The sequence below is a fragment of the Dysidea avara genome, chromosome 2 (genome assembly GCF_963678975.1).
Source record: "Dysidea avara chromosome 2, odDysAvar1.4, whole genome shotgun sequence".
In the NCBI taxonomy this organism is placed as follows: Eukaryota; Metazoa; Porifera; class Demospongiae; order Dictyoceratida; family Dysideidae; genus Dysidea; species Dysidea avara.
Window position 1 is genome coordinate 51,250,326 of NC_089273.1, and position 20,890 is coordinate 51,271,215.

Here is a 20,890-nt window from a genome sequence, read left to right on the forward strand (position 1 = left end):
TTTAATACACGTTGATCTTTCTGATTGTAATTTGTCTGGGTCTCAAACTTTAAATATTGCTAAAAGTTTAGGAAGACTATCAAATTTGAAACACTTGAATGTTTCCAGCAATGAAATAACTAACGAAGCAATCGATGTTATAGCATCTGTGATCACTGGAAACAAATTGTTGGAACATTTGCACATCAATAATTGCAGCATAGATCATGATGGAATTCAAACCATTTGTAGGGCACTGTCACATATTACTACACTACTTTCTCTTAACATTAGCAACAATCATAAATTATTGTAAACAATTGTTGCACTCAGCAAATTGCAAATGCTCTGTGTAGCAATTTAAACCTTGAGAATCTGAACTTTGATAATTGTTTTGTAGAAGTGTTATTTACAAATTTTTGGATTTCCACTCAATTGAAATCAATAAAAATGCTGTCATTAGAAAACAATCCAATAGATGATAGTGCAGCAGACGTCATTAAATCTGCCTTTATTATTAATTCCAGTATTGAAAATCTTAATTTATCACACTGCGCCATGACACAAACAGGATTATTAACAATATTATCTGCTCTAGAGTATGTAAGCTGTTTACAATACATTAATTTACAATCAAACAATTTCACGAAAGAGGTTGCAGAAAAGATGCTTAATGTTATACAAATGAACAATAAATTAAAGAAAATTGATTTATCCCACTGTGATGTACCACAATCATATTTGATTGCTTATATCAACCTAACATTGAGTGATCCCAGTCATATTCAGGGCATTGATTTTAGCTATAATGATTGTAATATTGTTAGCGAAGACTATGGAAGTTTAGAAAACTACTACCTAGCTAACAATATACCATTAACGTATCTTAACTTATCACACTGCAAACTTTCTGATGTGAAGACAAATGGAATTTTGTGCTCCTTATGGTGTAGTTCAGTAAGATCACTGACCTATCTAAGTTTGTCCACATGTACTATAATTAGTGAGAGATCGCTTATGTATGCTATTTCTAACAACCGAAATTTGGAATATTTAGATCTGTCTGATTGTAAACTGCAGCAAAAGGACATTATTGTGATTGCTGAATGCTTGAGAACAACAAGGGTAATTCAATATCTTCTGTTAAGTTGTAATATTATTGATGACATTTCAGCAAAGAAACTGGCAGAAACTCTTAGTAGTTATTTGTCATTAAAACAACTGTCACTGTCAAACTGTAAATTACAAGAAAATGGAATGTTGCAGATTATTGGTGCTTTGCAGTGCACTACATCATTACAACATCTTGATTTAAGCCATAATGTAGTCAGTGATGGTGCAGCCATTTACATTGCAATAGCTCTATCTTGTAACACCTCCCTTGAGTGTTTAAACGAGCAATTGTGCTTTGTCTGACAATGGATTTGAAATAATTTATAAACAATTAGATCTTGCAAGATTTACAAATCTACAAGAAGTAGACTTTTCAAATTATGAGAGCTAGAGTTTTGTAAACTAGCTGCTGAGTTTATGTATTAATATACAGGGCCTAATTAAGTAATTAAATAATTCAAATTTGTATGTATGTACGTGCGTAATAAGACATGGTTCATCATATGTACTGTTATTTTTTCATGGTTTTGGTGGTGTATCTAAAAATGGGTAGGGCTTCCAATGGCCTTATAAACCATTTATCATTAATTGTATATGCATTGGTTTCCTTATAAATTTAGCTAATAGCAATTATGATTTAATAAAATAACTATCTCCTGTATCAAGAGTATTACGTATAATACTCTTGCTAGGATGTATAGTACCTTTTACACCTCATGGATTAGAGCATCTACATGCACGATTGCATAAAATATCGAAAAAAAAAAAAAATAATGAGTTTACAACTGAATATGAACTGAATATGAACTGATGAGAATCTCAGTCGCTTATCATAAGTTATACTGTTCTCAACAACACAGAGTGCATTTTTATTTTGCAGTGTCTACTATAGGTAAATTAGTGTAATACTACATCATATGGTAGAGAGTTCATGTTCAGTTTGTAATTTGTTTGTTTATTGTGTGATCAAACAATAAATTTTTGTTAGTGCAATAGAGTGGGTGAAAAAGGAGGAGCGGATCCAGGAGCTGGCAATGGGAGGGGCACAAAGTAGTTGTAGGTGGTTGGGGAGAGCACTGAGATTCTCTTGCTAGTTGCTACATTTTGAAGAAACAAATAATCACCTCTTAGTTGTGTCTCACTGTTGATTTTTGCTATTGTGGCCTTTGCAGATGGTTGTGAAGTCTTAAAAGCTGTGTAAAAGACTTTGAATTTTTTAAACTTAAAACAACAGCGATAGGATAATTATTTTTAGGGGTGCTTAGTATGCACAAAGGTGCTAGGTGACAATTTCACAGCAAGTTTGGCTTTGGTTCACTTTGGTTTCAGGTGAATTTGTAATTGTGCTAGTAAAATGTACATATTTTCATGAGTTGTATAAACTGACCTTGGCCTGACATAAAGTTTAGTATTTTAATCATAAGTAGCTATATGGCCGGCTCTTCCACAAGATGAGAGGGGGGGCATTTGCCCCCAAATGCCCCATCCTGGATCCGCCATTGGGGTGGTCTGCATTGGCCCAATATCTAATTGATTTTACTTATCATATGATCCTCTACTTCTGTCACTAAAATATATGCACAATTGTTCAGTTAACTCACCTCACTACCACAGCAATGCCTCTGGTTTGCTGCTTTTCACAAGTTAACTTCTAGAGATGTGTGCCAACCACTGTGAACATTCTGGCACCTTGTAATGTCACTGTCCAGCTGAAACACAAGACTACAGAGACATGAACAACCTTGGACAGTTTCCCAGATGGTTTATATGTACATTTCTTTAGTTTTAAGTGGCGAAAGTTGTCTTGAGAACCCAATAGTAAGGCTGGAGACACTATATGACCCACTTGTCATGAAAAGAGTGCTCAAAATCATGGTTGTATCAATGGCTAGCTTGTATGCCTACAAATTGAACTGAAATAAACACTATGGTTGGCTGCATTCAAAACGAAAATTTCAAACTTGTAGTTCTTGGCCTTCCCAAGCTATACTGGATTGAATGTTTAAAATCACATCTATTGATGTGCGTACATGAACAATTTCGAATCCTCGAATTAGGTCACATATGCATACAATACATGCTTTATATTGCCCCACAAAGGACAATAAAGAACAGTTTAATGGAAATAATACGTAGCACAGTTTTATAGTGAATAAAAGTACACTTTGGTACATTATGGAAATTAAAGAAACACAGTGTCCACTGAACTTAAATGGTATCATACATTAAAGTATTTGATCAATCATGAGTAGGGTGAATAGCCAGAAATTTGTGACTTTTGTGAAAGCTCTATTGAAGTGTATTTAAATGGTATATAGAGTTACTTCCAGAAAACATGCATATGTTAAAATTTGTTTTAAGCTACATAACTCCATAGCTACTATGCAATCTGTAGCTACACCAAAGTGGAATGTACTTCTATTGTATCAACATGCATTACATAGTATCCTGTAGCTTATTATACAATTCCAGTATCTAAATAATTATGAGTCAAAGTAGTAATATTTTTCAAATAACTAACTTGAAACTAAATCTGTATAACATAATGTTGTCATAGCAATCAGTAAATTCTTAATTTTGCTTCATCATTTCTTTTCATGTTAACATATTCTTCTGTTGTTGTAGCATATTTAGGAATCATCAAACTTTTAAAGTCAATAGGTAAAATAGAAGATACTGGTGAAAAAAGTGCTAAACACAGTAAGACATTATTGTTTTTTATTGATGAAACAAGTTCTCGTTTGCCTTCATCAGTGAACTCATTGCTATTCAAGTACAACTTCTGCAAAACATTACTTTCTGATAGAAATACTATTATCTGAGGTATAACTGCATCATTGATGTGATTACTTGCAACATCAAGTACTCTCAAGCTGCAATTATTCTTGTTTGTTACAGGGTGTATCAGTGACATAAACAAATTGTTACCTCCTTTAGCACTTACATTATTGCAAGATATGTTAAGATTCTCTAAAGTTGAGTTGTTAGATAAATCTAAACCACTTGATAGTCTGTTTTCTAATAAAGTAACTGATTTTGTTTTACAAGAATTTAAAATTTCTATAACTCTTTTTGCTGACTGTGGTGTGAGCAAATTGTTGCCTAATTCAATAGATTCAATTATTGCATCACTATTGACCAGTGACTGGTGAAGTATCCCTAAACCTTCATCACCCATGTTACACCATCTCAAGTTGAGTAAACACCATTTCTTGTTAGATGATTTTGTGAAGAAAGTAGCAATGGTATGCACCTCGTTAGGAAGTAATGTCCTCTTAAAGCCAAGGATGTGCTGATTAACAACTATTTTAGTTATCAATTTTTTTGTTATAAAGTTGCACGGTTCTTGGTCATTAGCTTCATATACACATTGGAATAACCAAAGACATTTCAGGTGATCATTAAAGAATTGATCACCAATCTTTTTCGTCTCATCAGAAAAAAGTGATAATATGTGATCTATCATAGTATACCCACAGGTAGAAAGAAACTTTTTAAAACAACGACGCTGACCTTTTGTTAGTCCGACATACATTGCAAAAGTATTGGTGTAAAATTCAGAGAAAAAGTTAGTTTCAATAAATTTCAGTTCATCTTTAGGAGGAAGGCAAGTAATTTGATAACCAGCCAGAAATTCTTGTATAGAAAAGTGTATGAAATTAAATGTCTTGGTTGGTAGTGCACTATCACTATAGTGGTCTACTACCTGTAGTAATCCAAAACAGTTTATAGCCCCTGGTACACTGTCAATATTTGGGCAAGCAGATTTTATTTCATCCATGGAGAAGACAAGTTGATTTCTACTAATAGCTGCAAGGCACATGGAAGCTAATTGTTGCATTATAATCTTGTATGGATTCGAGAGATTCTCAATGTCTGTAATACTATTAAAGTAAACTTCTATCCCAACTGACTTGAGGTGACGATAAAGTGTATGGCATATAAAATAATTATAAAGTTCAGCAGAACTGTTAGGAAGATTGTTTTCTTTATTTTTAAATAACCACAAAAGCACTGTCATAATAAATGGAATGTAGCATATACTGTCAATTGCTAGGTGTTTGTTAAGGTACTCTAACATGACTTCTATTTTTCCTGGATGATGTTTCAATGAAGTTTTGAAAAAGTGTACTTGATCCTCTTTTGTAAATCCCAAGATATCTACACGACATGCAATGTGTTTGTCATTATGAATTTCCCTGGAAGCATGAGGACGAGAAATAATTATTACTATGGATAGAGGCAGCACTTCGCATTGAATAATCTTAGCTACATAACTTGTTCTTCGAAGTTCGGGTAGTAATTCATCATATCCATCAAGTAGAAAGGTAACATTTCTCCCCTCATTGTCAGATAAATATTTAGCACAAGCTTCACGCATCTGTTGCGTTGCATTGGGTGGGCAAAAATACTGAACCAAATCATTAATTGAAGTGATATTTCTTATAGATGGATTTCGAAGTGGTAGTAGAAATAATAGGTCAGTATCTCTAAACTGTACACTCTGTGCCCATTCATATGCAATTTGTTTCATCAAGACAGTTTTTCCTAATCCAGGTGCTCCTTCAATTAGTATAGTCTTTGATTGTCTATTGTCAGGATCATCCAGCAAGGCAAGAACATCTGAAATTTTGCGTGTGCTCTGACATTCATGAAGTACTTCCTGCAGTGAATCTTCAGTAGGTATCTGTAATTTATTAGTAGCAGCTGTGATGTCTGCAACATTGCCAGCTCCTTTTTCTTTAGCCAAAGTAATGACTTGCTTCTTAGTGGGTTGGTTCTTGTGATGGATCATAGCTAGTGTGGTGTATTCTTTAGGCTGTTCTGGTGGCCAAGCATAAGTTTCTGCAATGAATCGAGTTTCAAAGTAGAAAATTTTGAGGAGATCTGATATTTCAGTCACTGCTACACTAGTGATTTCTGTATCAATAGCAATGCAAGTGATATACATTATTGCACTGAAAAAGTTCCCAGATAACACATTAATCATACAGTATGATATCAACTATATATTAAGAGGTTTTGACTTTGCTGGCAAACAAAATCACCCAAAACCAGCCTCACAATTTCTTCATTTTATCTTGGCAGTATTGGGGATGTACACTGTATATAAACAAGCACAAAAATGTCTTAGTCCAGCAGAAGAAAGGGCTTTTTGGGGTAAACCTTGCAGTAAATTATAAACACTATTAAAGCTAAAATTAATAATATGTGACCCGGTCTGCGAAAAGGGCTCTTATAGCCTTTCCAATTATCCATGTTTGGCTAATCATAACTCCTAATCTACTAAAGCTATCACCATGTAATTACACCCACAGCTACTGCCAGGTTAGGGTTGTTGAGTGACCAAATTGTAGGCTTGTACCATATTCACCAGTCAAGTTATGGGTTACCATATATATGCAATTGGAAAGGCTATAAGAGCCCTTTTCGCAGACCGGGTCACATATTACTGTAAATAGGCTAATACAGCAATAAACTGATATTATTGGCCAAAGATGGTGGCATAATTTTGGGAATAATGGGTACTTCTTAAAAGCATAATACGTAGGTGATTTTTTAAATGCACAAAAGCATAATGCTTAATATTTGGAGCATAATAGCCTTATGCAGTTGTGCCTACAGTATAATATACTCTTTTGAAATTAAACCACTTTCCTGAGATAAACTTAATGTACACCTGTGTACATTTAGTTGTCTCCCTATGATGAGGTACAGTATGTGCTGCTCAAATGCAACGTTGTCTCACAAGAGTGCAAGTGATTAAAAACCGCTAATTAAAACAAGTGGCAGCCGTTTCACTCACGAATATTCATCCCATTTTGTTTAGGATGGATACTCATAAGCGAAACAGGTGTTATGTCCTTTAATTAGCGAGTTTTTAATCACTCCCACTCTTGCAAGACGATGTTGCATTTGAGCGGTACCATATACATGGCAAATGTATCCTCTGGGATTCCTTTGATCTGTGTGAAAGTGTTACATATTATGCTATAAAGGATGGACATAGAAGTCCAATTTCACTGTTACAATTTTGCCATTGATGTGGTGCAATTCAATACTTTCTGTAGTGATATATGTATGATGTCACTGATTCTAATACTTTAATACAGCCTACCTCCAAAATGAAGACAATCATCAGTCACTTCATCAGTTAGAGATGCTCTGAGGAGATTGATGGCATCATCCAGTTTACCCCAAGTTGGTGAAGGAATATCATTCAACCACTGTAACATAGCAATACAGCAGTCCTGCATCCTGTTTGGATTGAATGCATTGTTTTGTGAAATGATGTCCATGCAGCTGATAATCTTCCAAACCAAGTATTGCTCCAATAGTCTTCCAATAGACTGCATATCGTGGAGCTATACTGGGATGGAAATCTACCATTGATGGTCTATCATCCTCTGCAGTGAATTAAGCAATTCAGTACAAAATTTGTTTCATGATACCAGGAGTACATAGAATCACAAGCATTATAACATAATTACTATGGTACCACCCAAGTGCAACGTTGCTACTCACAAGTGTATAAGATTTAAAAACTCATTAAAACAGTATGGTGGTACCATTTAAGTAGGTATCGCCCCAAAATTTTCTCTCGCCGTCCAAAATTCTGCCTTATAATGACTCTAGAGACAGCTTACACAACAAAAATCACCTTTATGGAATAGTACTAGTTCATATGATATATAATATAACATAAAATATAACAAAACACAGGTGGCTGGCTAGATATAGAATTATATTTTAAATCAACAAAACTCGAATTTTAGTTTGACTGTCTGACTGACCACAGTTGCAAGGCTAGAGCCTAAACAAAGCAATGAACAGCCACCATTTTACTCCACAATAATAAATTCAACAATGGGATGTGCCTTTTGGGGTTCCGATGAGTGTAAACCCTCTGCACCTCATCTTTTATCTCAAATCAGGCTGTTTGTCTTCTTCATCAAATGTGACCGGATTTGCGAAAAGGGGTCTTCCACACACATCCAATTTACCAACTTTGACAACTCATAACTTCAGATTGGAAATGGCTATTGATTTGAAGTTTGGTCAGTATTGAGAACCAACATAGCTTAGTGGATGGAGAAAGTTTCAACGTAATATGTATCTAGAATACTGAGTTATGGTCTTCTGAGTTCATAGAATTGGATGTGTGTGGAAGACCCCTTTTCGCAAGTCCGGTCACAAATGAAACCATATCAAGGCATTAATTTTCTGTATCAACATTTTCTTTCAGTAGCATATTTATACACCACAAAATTAATTATTTTGGAACTGGATTTTTGAAATGCTTCAGTCCTGGTGCTACTATAAGAGGTATATAAGCTAGATATCTGGAACTTTGCAACTGGGATCCCATTCGTGATTTGCCTGGCAGCGCCATGGCTGCCAAAATAAAGTTTGCAATAGATTTGCAACCACACCCATCTAGGTTGACTATCGCAATAGAGTATGGAGACCACACACACCTCTTCACAATCTAGCTATTTACTTAACAGAAAACAAGACCTTTTATTGGTGTAGCTAGCTACACACCCTTTGTCTATCTTTAGATACTCTAATCCAACAGCCACTCTAATACAACAGTCATGCATTTATGATATTCTAATAGAACATAAACTTGTGACTGAGCTACAACAAAGAACTAAACAATTTAGTATTTTAAAAATTGTCAATTTAAATAATGATGTAAGGATCTATGCAATAAAAAGTAATGAAACAAGAGATAAATGATGGTATTACAGCATACATTTAGCTCAGTGGGAAAGTCTCTATTTTGGCATATTAACTTTATTCGGTGCCAAAGTAAGGACTTTCCCACCGAGCTATGCTTTAATACCATCATTCATCTCTTGTTTCATTACTTTTTATTGCATAGATCCCTACTTCATCTTTTAAATTGCATTTTTAAATAATAGTGATGGTTCATTTATTTTGTTATGCATGGTGAGCAACTTTGCACCCCACAATCTACCTTACATGCATTTAGTTTGTTGCCTATAATACCACACTAAGTTTAAGATCACTGATACATCAGAGTGAAATCTCTTTTGAGGTACCAAGCTAGAGCATTTTCAATGCCCACTGATTCTAACACCACTATTTTGACTTAAATTTCGATGAAACTTCCTAATGGTGTCTGTATTAAAATATATAGTAGCCTGTTTTGTATACAGTTGTCTGCATAGTTAGACAGACTTTGCTCTGATTGCAAATTGACTGCATGCTTCTGAATCCACTTCATGTATACAGACAGGGGCAGAAAAATGGGGGGAGGGGAAAAAAGAGGGGGCAACTGCCCCCACTTTTACAAGTAGAGGGGCAGTGCCCCCTTTTCCTAATTCCCAGTTGCTAAAGTAAAGCAATTGTTGTGGTTATTAGCCAACTTATTTTGCCTTGATTTACTAGAATTTGTGCTAAAGGTTGTGCAAGAATGGAATACTGTATGAATCAGTGCTGGGAGTGCATCAGATCGAGATACTCTAATAGAGCAGTCACCTAACTACTCTAATAGAACATTCAGTGGAATCATATGAGCTGGTTCTGCTATGCAATTAATTCAATCTGTCTCTATTAACACATTATATCTATATGTAATCAAGGGCACGAGTCTGTCTGAAATTCCTTCATTTACTACTGTATCTACAGTATCTTAATGATGGTCATTGTTATAATATTATAGGAGTATAGTGCATGTACCACTGAAAATACTCTCAGATTCAGTCTCAAAGCATTCAAATCTCAAACGTTTCCTGTGTGGACATGCCCCCAGATCCACCTAGTATTGGCAAGCTTTGGTAGCTTTGGACACTAAGGAACAGTAAATAATTTTAAAACACTTTGTAGCCTACAGCCATCCCACATGACTTGCCCTCGCACTTTTGAGTACTGTTCTCCGTCCCTGTATACAGACCTTATTGTTGTCAATTTTTGAAGCTAATTTGTTGTAAACTAAATGACATACACTTGTAGTATACACAGCATTAGTATTGTTGCGTTACTAGGCAGGTAACTATGGTAGGCCATTTGTTTCAAAATGATTATTTGATATGTACAATGAATTATTTGGTATGTGCAATGAATTATTTGGTATGTGCAATGAATTATTTGGTATGTTTAATGAATTATTTGGTATGTGCAATGAATTATTTGGTATATTCAATACATCATTTGGTATATTCAATGATTTTAGTGTTTTATTTTGTGAACTATATTTTTGCGAATTATATATTTTGCATTGGTAAATATTTTGTGTTAGGTATCGTTTATCATAATCGGCTCGATAATCGGGTTGTTGTTAGAGCTTATCAGAGCGCGTGGTAATCATTTCTAAGTGCCTAACTCTCACAAATTTAAGCCAACACGTGTTAGGGCTACTCCGCCATTTGCCGTAGGGGATGAAAGATGCCAAACTATGCCGGACGGGAGTGTTGTACTGTGAATTGTTCTGTTCTATACCATATGCGTATTTTGTACCGTACGCGTATGGTATGTACCATACGCGTATGGTACATACCATACGCGTACGGTACGATTTTCCGTACCATACCCGTACGGTATAGGCATACGCGTATGGTACGTACCATATGCGTATTATGTCTTTTCTCAGTGTCTTCTAGCCTTGCCATCACCTAGCTACAATGGGCTATCTTTACAAGCATGCATTTCTAGCTTTGCACTGCTTGTGCAAAGCTAACAACTTGACAAATGAACTTTGTAAGTGTTATCAGTTGTGCAACATGGCCCCTCACTGTCTTTGCATCTTTATCTATTATATACACTCTTCTTCTTTTGAGGATCCAATTTATATTTGCGTAATTTTCTTGTTTGTACATACTGTAAGTAGTACCACCACTCACATTCATCACACTGGACCTAGCTACAGCACAAATTAACTTGGATGTTGTTAACTTTAAAGAGTATAGCTATACATTCAGATAAGAGTATAGCTAAACACATTGTCCCATCCACAGTAAGTAGTGAGTGGTTACAACACACTTAACAATTAAACAATGCCAGATAATATATATATACATACATTCGTTACTGAAATATTCATTAGAACTCATAAACTCACCATAAAATCTCTGCCATGTTATGTTTTCCTCAGTATAGGCAATGTGCATGCCTCATTCAATAGTAAAGATTCAGTTTAAAAAGAATTTGTTGCACATGCAATTAATTATGCTAATAATGCTACGCTACTGCTAGATTTACATTAATTTGCAAACTGGAATAATGGCCTGATTTTTGAATTTTCATTATATCAATTAAACAATGGATCATGAATCCAATAGGAAGTAATATATGTGTAGCAATTGCAGCCACAATGTACTGCGTGGAAGAAATAAAAAATAAAATTTACAATGCGTTTTCAGTGTATATGGTTGCTATGCAACAGCTAGATAATTAACTTGACTATTCTAAAGAACATACATTACTATATAGTATACCAGCTTGTGTACTTTCAAAGTAATATATAGCATTTCCACTGAGGAGAAAAAAAGCACTTGTGCATTCAGGAGTGGAAGGGTAGAATGTGACAGCTTTATTATCAAAGTCAACCACTCATCATAGTATTATTGTGAAATATTACATCATCTGCGGTTTCACAATTGGTGTAACATTTCTGGAATGTCAACAATCTACAAACAGTACACAACACTATTAGTCAGTCAGCAACTTACTGCTTTCCAATCCAAAACATTGTTTCAAAATGTATAATAAACCTAGCTATATCACCAAGCCTGGAGTTTAATTGTGGGTTTAATTTCACTCAGCTGAAGCTACCTTAAGATATGTATGGGCCCCCACTGATTATCTTTTTCATCTCTCTACTGTTCACTGGATTAATCTAATGGAAATTCTATGAGTTAATGTTAATCAAGAGTTTTACTCTTGGTTGATGCAAATTGGTTACTTTATTGATACAAACATACTGGCTTTGTTCATCGACTTGAACTGTCACTACAATAAATCTGTTTTTGTGCAAATCACGCACACACACACACATCACATACTTCAGTGAAGTATGTGATGTGTAGGAGATGATGGTTCACATTTGCTAACTAATGGACAAATGGGTTCATATTTGCTAACTAATGGACAAATGTGGACAAATGTGGACAATCATCTCCTACATATCACATACACCACAGGTGCATGTGCATGCTATGTACAGCACATTTAGGACATACCACATAATTATGCACGAATACACATTTTATTGTAGTGTGTCTGTGTAATGGCTTAGCACAAAATAAGTTTATTTATAGCACATAAAAATTGATGCTTTTCTATACATCCTATACTACCTCTAAATGATAAAGGATGCCATGTACACCAATATACAGTCACACTGCTTGTCTTGTGTGCTTCACACACTATATCCTGAAAGTGTGCCTGCACCCAAAGGGTGTGCTGCTGGTTAAGTGTGCTATGACCACCTCAGTTTTAACAGTGTAGGTTTGCATCATGCAGTAAAGCAAATTATATCTTAATTACAGTAAAGCAAAATACATCTCAGCTCTAGAGAATAGAATAGCTAATCAGACCAAAATATGATTGCTCTATAGAGGTATATACCTAGCTAGCTCGATCTTGACTGAATTACAGAAACTATAGCTGCTAAGAGACTAGCCGGGTCGCTTCCCACTCCCTCTTCCCCAAAAAGAAATGAAAGCAGAGTGCCATCCGGCATAGTCAATAGGTACGACAGTGTAAAAACCTTCTGCTTGATATTATATACAAAGCAGGTTAGCCTATACTCAGATGGTACGATTTTCCGTACCATACGCGTATGGTTGTACCGTACGCGTATACGCATATGGTATGTACCATACGCGTATGGTACAAAATACGCATATGGTATAGAACAGTTCTAATCTATATGTGCGAAAGGAAGTGGATTGAGTTTTTATACTTTCCAAAAGATCCGGATCGAAGAAATATTATAAAATGGATTGCAGTGCTGCATGTCAATAGAAAGGATTGGTAGCTCGTTACCCAGTCAAGCAAACGGTCATATGTAGCCGGTAAACATGCAGTCATTAATGGAGAAAAAGAGTAGCCGGCTAATAACCAGTTTGCATCGAACTACGTCCCTTCTATCAAACGTGTTGACAGTCCGATGAGACAAAAATGGAAGCTCAGCTAGTCGCGGATTTTCAAAGAAGAACATGCAGCTGCATCTCCAGAAAACGAAGGATACTGGAACAGACCGAGAAGTCTCTGATAACTGAATAGCAAAAGGAAAAAGCAAAGGAGTGCAGAGTCTAGCAGAAGGAACAAGAAAACTGGAAGAAGAACAGCCGGTAAAGATTAGAGGAGGAGAGGAAGAGACGTGAAGATGAGAGGGAGAGATTGTTAAGAGAAGAAGAAACAAGAGAAGGTGAATGAGCTAGAGTAAGAAAAATGTTGAGGTTGGATGAACTAAACAGATTACAATGAGCTGGAGAAATATTTAACTTAGACTATGATGAACTACACAAGAAATAATGAAGAACTACTCCAGAAGTATAAGGTCGTGGAAGAGCTTGAACTCCTGAGAACAAGAGAAGCCAAACTGAACATGAAGGTCAATTGGTTACAATCAGCCGACAGACAGAGTTTAGAAGACAACAATAAGCAGGTGAAGTTTTATACTTGGCTGCCGTCTTTTGCAGTTTTGCTAGCTATATACCTGAATGCCATTTTTCTGGCTGTGCTGTGTTTGATCAGCTCTTAATTACTTTGATGAAGTTATGCTTAAATATTCCACATAAAGATTTGGCATGACAAGGGCTCAAACTTGGTTGAACTATAAGAAGCATAACACATGAAAAGTTTTAATGGGCATCACTCAAAAGGCTGGGGTGGAAGGGTATCTGATGTACATTTGGCTGAAATCTGTGCTCTGCTTTCAACAATTGTCTGGAGATGTTATCTTAGTGGATTGTGGCTTCACAATTGATCAGGCTGCACTGTGCAGAAGTCAAGATATATCCTTTTACTAGGGGAAAAACAGTTAAGTAAGAAATTGACACTGCTTGCCAGCTGTCTCAAGTTAGGATACATGTTGAAAGAGTTATTGGGCTGGTGAGGCAAAAGTTTTCGATATTGCAATCAACTCTTTCTATTAATATGCTCAAAAGTGATGAAGGAGAGCATATCTCCTATTGACAAAATAGATGCACTATGTAATTGTTGTGACTCAGTAGTACCATTTTAACTATCTTTTTTATATAATTTACACTGTTAATATTTATGTTTAGTATGTGACATAATGTGCATTGTTGATATTTATGTTATTGAAATGTACATGTAAAATAATTAGTGATTTTTTGTCTTCTTTGGTTTCCTTGAGCTCCTTAGCTTGTGGCAGTCTGGACAATAATATTTTCCTTTTGGCCATCTTTTCCAGTTATTTGTAAGCATAAAATGAAACCATTTTATCACGCAGTCCCTGCTATCACAGAAAATCATGTCATCATAATCTTCCCCTTTACCGCAATAGCAGTACCCTTGCTGGTCATTAGAATAACTTGAAGAAGCATGGACATCATTGTTCCTAAAGCTAGCAGTGGCATCCACTTCACCAACCTGAGAGTCAGTGGAATCTACTTCGCTTACATCAACAATTGAGCTTGTACCATCTACATCTTATAGCTGTATTGCGTGACGACTGTAGTGGCATTATTGGTTCCTTCTAAACCACTTTCCCACTAATTCAGGCAATATGGCTAATTTAATAAATGGCTCGACATTACGTATAGCAGAGTCAATAAAATCAGAATCCAGCTCTACCTTCTGGTAAAATTATTTCATCTTCCCTCCAAGCTACACAATCGCAGTATTGTACATGGCATAGTTTCATTTGCAGATAATAGTACATGCATGTAACCTTCTTAAAGTGCTACTGTCGTAAGGAAAAGGGGGGGATTATCAAGAATGGCCTCAGAGAATGCCTTATTTTTGCAAGAGAAAGGACACTTGATTTCTAAAACATGACACTTACAATAGACTAGACCATCTGGTGAGGCACATGAATGGAAATTCTGGATCCAAAATAAGGCCACATTGTATCACCATAAATTGTTCATGACAAGCTTGCATTTTTTCTGTGTTTGCTACCCTGGCAATATCTTCATGCTTGCACTCATACTGACATGCAGAGGATGTAAACTCAGGATAGCATATGTGACTGGGCCTGCGATAATAGGGCATGTGGGCACATGATTTTTGCCTACTTTTCACATTTTCATCACTCATAATGTTTTGTACCATTATACTATGGCATTGAAAATTTCACCTCTTAGTAAGCATTTAAGTGGCATCATGATGCAAGTTACAGAATGGAAATATACTTTTCCAGTACAGAGATATGACCTGTAGAGCAATGGGATGTAGTTTGCGCCCACATGCCCTGTTTTCGCAGGCCCGGTCACATATGACTTTGATCAGAGAAACAGATGGTTGCTAGTGTGCAAGGCTTCATGCAACTTGGATACTGTTATCCTTCCCGCACATTGGTCAAACCAAGCGTGACATTTACTCTGATCTCTTGTATGCTCCTCCACCATAACTGCTTGGTTAATGTGAAAGATACAGACCCATAAATATGCTCATATTTGGTCAAAAGGTAATTGTATGTCAGTTCCATTGCTCTTGGATCATGCAGGTCTGTTAAAGGTTTAGATAAAACCCCAAATTCTGTTTGTGGGACATACAAGTCATTATAATCTGCCATCAATCACAGCACAACTGCTTTACCAGGCTAATACCAGCCCTTGAGACATTTCGTTACGAGAAGTGGCTAAATCAGAATCAGTAGACTTGTAGGAATAGAAAGCAGCTTCTTACCTTTTGTAGTGGGCTCTCCACAACCTTCAGTGACAGCTTGCTTGCACTTATGCTTTGGTGTAATGAAATCTATTTACTGATTTCAGAAAAGGGGACACTTCGAAAAGTGCCGCTCTGTTTAGGCCATCATTATTATATTGCTTGTTTCCCGTCACCCAATGGAACAAAAAACTGATGTGGGTGGGAGGTGATTAATTGATTATACACTTGATTCTTGTTATTTCAGTCTCTGACTGCTCTATTAGAGTATCTTGAAAGCAGCTGCATGCAAGACTGTACACCCATGCACCTGGCTGAACAAGAGTGGAGGGTCTTCTACCCTTCTGCTATGTTTATATGCACAGCTAATGCATTTACCTTAAAGCTTAGTCACTCTGTGCCTCCTTCTATCATGAAATAGTTCATACATGTGATCTATAATCAAATAATTAAATTTGGTGCGGCTATCTAAAAATTGATGTGGGCGGTGACGGGAAACAAGGAATTTAATAATGATGGCCTTAACTGAAACCCCATACCTTCAGGGTAAGGAAAGGCATTAAGAATGAGGCTTTTGCAAGTGCTGTAAACAAGAACTATGGATCTACTGACAGTGCAAACACTATCAATGCACTCACCCATCCGTTTACAACTTGAATGAAATCCTCTTGACTTTTTATAAGATTTTAGTGCTGGTCACTGTAAAGTGCTAATAATAAGGCCACTCCAATTGGTAATTATGTTTCTGGTCCTTTGAAAATCAGTTTTAGGTGCAGGCGGGCGGAATTCAGCAACAAAACAACAAGGAAGTGACTGCTTAATTAGTTTGTTTTTTATTTACCTACTGTTCTATTAGAGTATATCGATCCGTACTATGCACTCTGCCCATTTCTTGCAGGTTTTCACTGATAAAATACAAATTATGACACTTAGATAGTTAGATTTAGCATACTTGTTGCAGCCCAATGTTTGTTTCTGAAATCCAGGTTTTTCAAAAAGCTGATGCGGGAATTTTACCCATGTATTTCTGAAATTTCACATTCTCCAAAAAAGGATGCGGGCGGTAGACCAGAAACATAATTACCAATTGGAGTGGCCTAATAATAAATAATAATTTTAGCTGCTCGTGTGTATAAAGACTGGGTGTCAGTTTGAGGTAGTTATATACATCTCCATACAGTACATCTGGACGTTCATGCCCACTCAATAACTAGCGTTTCATTAAGGACAACAAATCAGCTTCAATTTATCGAGGTATGGAGTAGCTAAACTTCTTGATCCCACTAGTCGCAAGCGCATCAGTTGGTGGTATGTGATGACTACCCCTTGTTGCTGTTAAACTGATATACTGTAGCTAGTACCCCCTGCAAATGGCAATGCGCGTCTTGTGAGAGCTAGACACTTAGAAATAATTACCACACCCCCTGCTCAAGCTCTATAGCGATACTAACAACAACCCGATTATGATAACAATACCTAACACAAATTATTTACCAACGCAAAATATATAATTTGCAAAAAATATAGTTCACAAAATAAAGCCCTAAAATTATTGAATATACCAAATGATTATATTGAATATACCAAATAATTCATTGCACATACCAAATAATTCATTGCACATACCAAATAATTCATTGCACATACCAAATAATTCATTGCACATATCAAATAATCATTTTGAAACAAATGGCCTACCATAGGTAACACTAATTATGGCCAAAATTAGTGACAGACTGAGAAGTGGCAGTTTGCACCAACTAATGTGCTATCTCTCTACAGAGTGATTTTTTCTATCTGATTTCTCTACAGCATGATTTAATCTTTCTATAGGGTGACTTGTTTCTAGCTGATTTCTCTATGGGGTGGATTGTCTCTAGCTGATCTTTCACAGGGTGACTTGTTTCTAGTCGAACTCTCTATAGGGTAACTTGATTTCTATTCAATCTCTCTACAGGGTAACTTGTTTCTAAGTAATCTTTCTGTGGGGTGATTCGTTTCAAATTGGTCTTTCCACAGGGTGATTACTGATCTTGCTACAATCAGCCTATATACCAAGAGATTTATTTGTAGATGAACTCTCCACAGGGTGACTTGAAATGTAGTTGGAAACCCTACAGGATGATTTGATCAAGCTGATTTCTCCACAAGGTGCCTTGTTTCCAGTTGATCTCTCTACAGCATGATTTGTTTCTAGCTGACTTGTTTCTAACTGAACTGTTTACAGGGTGACTTGATTCTATCTGATCTCTACAAGATGACTTATTTCTTTCTTTCTTATTTCTATGGGGTGATTTATTCAAGCTGATTCTTCTAAAGGATGATTTGAAATGTAGCTGATTTCACTACAGGATGCCTTGTTTCTAGCTAGCTTATCTCTACAGGGTGACTTCTTTCTGGCTGATTTCTCTATACAGGGTGACTTCCTTTCTGACTGTACTCTCTACAGGGTGACTTGCTTCTACCAGATTTCTCTACAAGGTGATCTGTTTTGAGTTGATCTTTCTACAGGGTGATTTGAAATGTAGCTGATCCCTTTACAGGGACCTCTCTACTGGGTGACTTCAAATGTAGTTGAACTCTGCAGTATAACTTGCTTCTAGCTGGTCTCTCTACTGAGCGATCTGTTTGTAGCTGAAATTTTCACAGGGTGGCTTATTTCTAGCTGTAACACAAAATGTAGCTGAACTTTCTATAGGGTGACTTGTTTCTACCTGAGACTCTGCAGAATGACTTAATTGCTTTCAGCAGAGCTCTCTAAAGGGTAACTTGTTTCTAGCTGCAGCTGATCTCTATACGGGGTGATGTTTTTCTACAGGGTGCCTTGATTCTAGCTGAACATTGTACAGGGTGATTTGTTTCTAGCTGATCTCTCTCTTTATGGTGACTTGCTTAAATAGCTGCACGAACTCTCTATCCATAGTGACTACAAAGCAGCTTGTTTCTACTGAACTCTGTATAGGCTGACTTGAAATGTAGCTGAATTCTCTGCAGGGTGATTTGCCTCTACAATTAGAGTAGCAATAATTGTCCTAAGAAACGTTTTATTGGCATATGTACAGACAACATTCAAGCTGAATTCTCATCCATAAACCAAGTTCTGAGACAAGCTGATTAAAAGATTCAGTGGATCTGCCTGTGTCAAATTCTACACTGCCAATTTTATCTTCAATGACAGATATGCGAACAGGAGTGCCCCTCCTAGAGGAACAGACAGTATGTTCATGAGATTTGTTATAAATACTGATTTTACAACAATTATACACCAATAAGTGCTATAATAATAGCTATTGTGATTAACAGTATCATGAGTATTTGTACATTTGTAGTATTATTTAGCAACTATTCCGAAAGGAAGACGTAGACAGGAAGTCCTAAACCAGGTCCAAAGGCAAAAAAGCTGGCAATCAGAGAAAAGTTCTAACCTATAACATATGCAAGAACCTATAGCACGCCATTATGTATAGTCAATGGTGACAGTCTATAACATGCAGTGTCATGTATTTGGATTCTCGCCTGGATTCTATATGTATACCATACATTATCTTCCCTACCTGTGCAACTCATGTGTATGCTAACTTGGGGATTGATGTTAATAGTTAAATCTTGGCCATACTGATTGACAGTGACAATCACCGGGGTAGCTCAGCTAACAGCAACTTAAGGAAAGTACCCTTGTACAGGACATAGATATACTATAACACCAGGTTAATATATCTATGGCCTGGGGTTAGTATATCTACGCACAGGCTAGGAATATTGGTGCCAACTTGTCATTTTGAAAAATAAAACCAGCTTGAAAACCTAATTCTTTGTACTAGAAACTCTTATTATGAGTCAGGTACAACATCGTAGCTAGCAAAGATTTAAAAAGTTAACATACAGGTAAAAAATCCATCCATTACCCAGAGGGATGGTTGGAAGTAGCTAGTGCATCACATACGTGGCCTCACTAGTGAGTCCCCATTGAAAACAATCAGTTCTGGCTTTTTAGGTACATAAATTTTCAATAACATCCTGGTATCAGTACTATATAATCATTTGTGACCGGGCCTGCGAAAACAGGGCATGTGGGCACAAACTACACTATGTCACTCTACAGGTCATATCTCAGTTCTGGAACAGAATATTTATATTTTGTTACTTGTATCAAGAGTTAATAATAGTAGGGAGGGAGAGTGTCTAACACTCAATAGGCCTGTATAAAATGAGCGCGTAGAGCACCCCGCTTATTATCGTATACCTTTGTAATTTCCTATAGTGTTGATGACCGCAATAAACACGTTATGTCACATTTTGTATGGCCTTGCAAAATCGATAGTTGGTGAGAAAGCAGTGATGCGAAGGTGGCTACTCCAGTGAGTGATGGGAGAACCAGAGAGAAATCGTTCATAACTTTCATCTGGCGGTTTTTCTTAGGTTGGGATTCTCCAGGCTGTGTTTCATCGGCGCCGCTTCTTTTCCTTGCCATTGCTTTCGTTTGACACTTCTTGGTTACTTCCGGCTCATCACTCCTTGACTGACGCCTCTTCTTGGGCGTTACCTCGGGACGTGGCTGAACGGTAGATTCGTGATGCAATTCTACCTGTGCTTCCGAGCGTGCTTCATCTCCGCTTTTCTTCATTGATCTTCTCTGACGCTTCTTCTTGCTAGGCTGAACTGTTTCTGCTTCAATTTCGGCCAGTACCGAGGGCTGTTCATCACAAATCGACATGTTTGATTGCACACGCTACCTCGCACGTTGCTCACGAGACTGATTCGTGAACAGCTAGTAGTATCGATAACGTCCTTCTGCGGCGTGCCTCATTTCACATCTCCCTTCATGCAATCAACATGTCTGGCCAAGAAGCCAGATTGTCTTACGCGCTCATTTTATACAGGCCTATTGAGCGTTAGACACTCTCCCTCCCTACTATTATTAACTCTTGCTTGTATCATAAAGCCAATTAAATTCTTACTAGATGCTCAA

General features: G+C 36.7%; 2 protein-coding genes across 2 annotated transcripts; one reads left to right on the plus strand and one right to left on the minus strand.

The window, feature by feature from the left end:
- The first annotated feature begins 429 nt into the window (after nt 1-429).
- LOC136248214 (F-actin-uncapping protein LRRC16A-like) lies at nt 430-1,395 on the plus strand. Its single transcript, XM_066040025.1, has one exon. It carries the CDS (start codon nt 430-432, stop codon nt 1,393-1,395), a length of 966 nt encoding a protein of 321 aa, XP_065896097.1.
- Nucleotides 1,396-3,652: 2,257 nt separating this feature from the next.
- LOC136248215 (NACHT, LRR and PYD domains-containing protein 3-like) lies at nt 3,653-7,448 on the minus strand. Its single transcript, XM_066040026.1, has 2 exons — nt 7,211-7,448; nt 3,653-6,012 (listed from the first exon to the last, which is right to left on the minus strand). Exons 1-2 carry the CDS (start codon nt 7,446-7,448, stop codon nt 3,653-3,655), a joined length of 2,598 nt encoding a protein of 865 aa, XP_065896098.1.
- Nucleotides 7,449-20,890: the final 13,442 nt, after the last annotated feature.

Coding starts and splice junctions, on each gene's coding strand:
- LOC136248214 (XM_066040025.1), top strand. CDS start 430: ATGCTGTCATTAGAAAACAATCCAATAGATGATAGTGCAGCAGACGTC.
- LOC136248215 (XM_066040026.1), bottom strand. CDS start 7,448: ATGCAGTCTATTGGAAGACTATTGGAGCAATACTTGGTTTGGAAGATT. Junction 6,013..7,210: donor TGATTGTCTTCATTTTGGAG/GTAGGCTGTATT, acceptor CTATTGATACAG/AAATCACTAGTGTAGCAGTG.